We start from the raw sequence: 4,762 nt of genomic DNA, 5'->3' as shown, positions 1-4,762 counted from the left end.
AAATATCCAATAAATGTCGTTCCACTTCATGATTGTGTCCCACTTGCTGTTGATTCTTCACAAAAAAATACAGCTTTATATCTTTATGTTTGAAGCCTGAAATGTGGCAAAAGGTCGCAAAGTTCAAGGGGGCCGAATACTTTCGCAAGGCACTGTATATAGATAGATAGATCTACATTTTTAGGTCCTCAATTTTCTTCTTCCAACAGGGGTGGGGAGACATTTTTTCAGTTTCAAAGTTAAGTTCCTGCAATTCTACACATTTTTCCATGACTTATGCCATGTTAATATGATATTCAGTGAGCGTGACAAACACAATCAGTAGGGCCCTCTGGAGGTCCGGTTGGCAATTCAGATAGACTAACTAGACTAAATTAGCAATCTTAATTTTTTTACTGATATGGGATAATTGAGTGAGTTTCAATGAGTGACATAACAAGAGGTACATTTCTGATGCACAACTAAGTTTTGAAACTGCCCCTTTTGTATTCTACTATTCTAACTCATACTTAGTAACAAAATGTTAAAAATATCAAATTAACTGCAATATGCTGTCTTCAATCAACTCAGTGTGCAGTTCAATTGAATTGCATATTAAGTTCAACTAGTTATACTGCAGTAGGACTGTAGCATGCAGTTTATATTGTAGTTTATCTGCATTATAACTGTGCCGCTACTGTTTTTTTGTTTTTCGAAAAAATTTGAGGTCCGGACCTTGGTGTCCTCATATGTAGGGTTAAGACAAGTAACTATGAGTAAGGGCAAACATCATGATAAAGCCTGCAAGCGGAGTTTGAATAAGACATCCGATTTGCATTTAGAAATGTTGGTTTTATTATGGATAATAAATAACCAAATCATTGATGGATCACTAGACAAAACAAATGCATGTCTCTCGTCTGCCCCTGCATGCCGGTCGGCATACGGTCATCACACTCCCTCATCTGATTGGTCGTTGCCTGCAAACTGTAAGCCAGCATACACGTTCAACATTCATCTGATTGGTCAAGTAGGCAGACCTTCTTACTTTGTGGCTAACTAGTGACCTTTTCGGTGATCAGAAGCCTATCACGTGGTTTCTGTGCATAATGTAGGCTACTGGGATAAATAACTGTAGTTGTAGCTAGTATCCTGCTTTGCTAAATCATTTTTTGTTGTTTTCCATCTATTGAATGCACCATGAATACTGTACACAATGATGAATGGATAGAAATATAGTTACGGAAAAAATTATGAATGTGGTTCCTCTGTAGGTTTCTTCCTAGGTTCCTGCCTTTCTAGGGAGTTTTTCCAAGCAACGGTGCTTCAACATCTGCATAGAGGGGTTGGTTGTTTAGCAACAAAACAGATGCGTGCGCAACTATGGGGCAAAACAAATGGAGTTTGCTTAGATTGTTGACAACATGTAAGCTATATTTCATCTCCAATGTTGATTGAAAACAAATACATTTGCACAATGAGCACTTGTCTCTCAAATACATAATTACAATTGTTGGTTAGCTAGCTAGCAGATTTTAGCCATAATATGGGAAATAGTAAAAACCACTAGACCGTCCAGGAATGACTTTGCGACCCCCTGGTATAGGGGCTAGGGGGTATGAGCTAGTAGGGTAGGGGCTGAGGGTGGATTTGGGTGCCTGTGTGCCTGTACTGAAGCCTGCCTGTGCCTGCTGTCCTCTTCAGGTCAGAGGTCAGGGTGGTGTCTTATTTGGTGTCGTTTCTGGTCACCGTCTTGGGAGAACCTCTTCCCGCACTCAGAACAAACGTATGGTTTCTCTCCAGTGTGACTCCTCATATGTATGATCAGAGCACTCCGTCGGAAGCAGCGTTTCCCACAACAGTGGCACTCATGAGGTCTCTCTCCTGTGTGAACCATCTGGTGTCTCCTCACACTGTCAGCTCGAGAGAAAATCTTCCCACAAACAGGGCAGGAGTAGCTGGCCCTCTCCCCAGCATGCCACTGGAGGTGGATCCGGAGTGTGGTGGACTGGACAAAACTCTTCCCACACTCTGAGCAGCTGTATGGTTTTTCTCCTGTGTGAGATCTCTGGTGCACCTTAAATGTGCTTGGCTTGTTGAAAGTCATTCCACAGTCACTGCAAAGGTAAGACCTTTTTTTTACAGTTTTTCGCTGATGTCTTTTCTGGTGGATCTCAAATTGTCTTTTGTCTGAGAACGCCTTTCCACAGTCAGAGCAATGGTGAGGTAGCTCTCCAACATGTACCTGCAGGTGACTATTTAACATTGCCTGTGTAGAGAACTTCTCCTCACACATAGAGCAGTGGTAACGTGTTTTTTCCTTGTGTTTCCACTGGTGTCTTTTTAGATTTTCCGGACGAGTGAAGCTCTTACCACAATCAGAGCAGTAATTAGACTTCTCTTTATGTGTATGCTGGTGTCTTCTCAAGTGATATGCTCTGGTAAAACCTTTACCACAGTCTGAGCATTGGTGAAGCATCTTTCCAGCATGTTTCTGCTGGTGTCTTTCAAACGCGTGTAACGACTGGAATAGTTTCCCACAGTCGGTGCAGAGGTGAGGCTTTTCCCCGGCATGCACTTTCATGTGACTTCTTAGTTGTGCTGCTTTAGAGAAACACTCATCACAGTTAGTGCAATGGTATGATTTGTCAGTCATATGGCTTCGCTGGTGTTTTTTCAAATGTTCCGGTCGAGTGAAGCTTTTACCACAATCAGAGCATTGGTGAAATTTTTCTTTGTTATGTGTTTGCTTGTGTCTTTTTAAATGATAGACTCGGGTAAAACTCTTACCACAGTCTAAGCAGTGGTAGGGCTTGTCTCTGGTTTTAGAACTGTTGTCACAGGCATCATCATCACCATCTTTATCACTACTGTCACCAGCATCATAATTATCATTACCATTATTAGCATCATAATCATCGTCACCATTATCATCGTTATAATCATAATCATCAACACCATCATAATCATCACCACCACCATCATCATCATCAGAGATAGTGGCCATTTCCTTTCCTTTCTCCAACGTTCTCTGACGCAATTGTCTATCTGTATGTGAACTGATGTCCTTGCTGTCCTTTAGTGCCACCCCCTCTACTTCAGGTGTCACACATATTATTTTGTGATCTGTCTCTTTAAGAGAAAAAAGTTCAAGACATGACATGTCTTCTTCATCAGAGTCATTTGAATCAGTTTCAGTAACCTGATGCACTTCTCCTTCTCTCTTTCCTGTTTTGGGTGACTTTTTATCACTCTGCTTCGATTTGCACATTTTCTGTATGTGTCCTCTTTTGTTACATTGTCTACAGTCTTTGTCTTTAAACCAACAATCGACAGGGTCATGTGACTTTTTACCACACCGAAAGCATGCCTGTGATTTATCTTGACGTCGGGTGTTCAACTTGTTCACTGTGCATTCCACTGTATTTTTCCTCTGTAACTCTCCTGCATCTTTTGCGGCAGTTTCCATTGATATGGCTATGTCCAATGCGCGCGCCAATGTCAGATCTATTTCTGATAAGAGCCGTTTCTGTGTGCTCTCGTTGTGTAACCCGAATACCAGCCTGTCTCTGAGCGCATCCGACAATCCCTGTCCGAACTGACAATACTGCGAGAGCTGGCGGAGCTCCGCAATGTACTCCGGTATTGACTCTGTCTTTTGCTGATTCCGTTTGTGAAATCGGAAACGTTCGGCTATGACCAGCGGCTTTGGATTTAGATGGGTCTGTAACGCGTTTACAATCTCTTTGAAAGTCTTCTCTTCTGGCTTTGTCGGTGCTGTAAGGGTACATAGCAAGTTATATGTTTTAGCTCCCATTACACCCAGAAGTACCCCCACTTTCCTTTCAGCTTCTACATCGTTAGCAAAGCAATACTGCTCAAGTCTCTCGATATATGTAGCCCAATCCTCTATGGTGCTATCGAAATTGTCCATTTGCAGCAGCAGGTCCATTTTGGGGTAGAGCTATCAACGTGATATCCTCAATATCAAGCAAATAAAGTCGATGTTTCACCCAAATGTCGGTGCCCATTGCATGGTAGGAATTATACTTCAAGCAGAGATAACATTTACATTACTTCTTCTTGGTAGTTTCCGGTAGACTAAGACGCTGTGTTGCGTATTGCTGCCTTTCACAGGTCGGAGTGCGAATTTCACATTTTGTCACAACTTCTTCTTGTACGGTCTTTGGGCGCATTCGACATTGATTTTAAATACGAGTCAATAATCACCTTGGATAACTACACATGTTATTTGTAGGTCAGTCAGTCATTCACAATAAAGGTTAAATAGTATATATTTTTTTTAATGATAAATACCGGTTTTGATGCCCTCGAACACAGCCTTTGAATTCGTTATTCAAACTCAAGCGCAGTGCATTGTTGCGCATGCGCGGTACTTGAATACGTATTACTGCTCTCGTAGCAACATACATTAGTGCCTAGGATACATGCTATATAATGGTATCACATTATTTCATACATAACACATTGTCTATGGAGATGCCTTTTATTCTGTATCCATTGGACGCGTTTGATTCGGGAGGATTTAGCCCTCAGTTAAGTAAAGATACAGTAGGAGAGTCCTAGCCCAAAAATCCACTAAAGGAGCCTAACGTTACTCCTTACAGTCCAAGGGCCTACATGTTCTGTTTAAAGGTGAATTGGCTTTGGAAGCCAAAACAGCCAAATACTCCATCTAAATGTGAACAGATTCTCAATTGCTGTATGGTTCTGGAAACATAAATCCCTCTACTTTCATTTCACATCAAAATTATTCCATAAA

The 4,762-nt window shown here is 41.5% G+C and overlaps 1 protein-coding gene across 1 annotated transcript; it reads right to left on the bottom strand.

The window, feature by feature from the left end:
• Positions 1 to 810: 810 nt before the first annotated feature.
• LOC110523409 (oocyte zinc finger protein XlCOF6-like) lies at positions 811 to 4,082 on the bottom strand. The gene has a single exon (XM_021602086.2). The coding sequence runs from the start codon at positions 3,929 to 3,931 to the stop codon at positions 1,685 to 1,687; it is 2,247 nt and encodes a 748-aa protein (XP_021457761.2). The 5' UTR covers positions 3,932 to 4,082; the 3' UTR covers positions 811 to 1,684.
• Positions 4,083 to 4,762: the final 680 nt, after the last annotated feature.

The sequence above is a fragment of the Oncorhynchus mykiss genome, chromosome 5 (assembly GCF_013265735.2).
Source record: "Oncorhynchus mykiss isolate Arlee chromosome 5, USDA_OmykA_1.1, whole genome shotgun sequence".
Classification (NCBI taxonomy): Eukaryota; Metazoa; Chordata; class Actinopteri; order Salmoniformes; family Salmonidae; genus Oncorhynchus; species Oncorhynchus mykiss.
This window is presented reverse-complemented; position numbering and strand designations above follow the sequence as displayed.

Coding starts and splice junctions, on each gene's coding strand:
- LOC110523409 (XM_021602086.2), bottom strand. CDS start 3,931: ATGGACCTGCTGCTGCAAATGGACAATTTCGATAGCACCATAGAGGAT.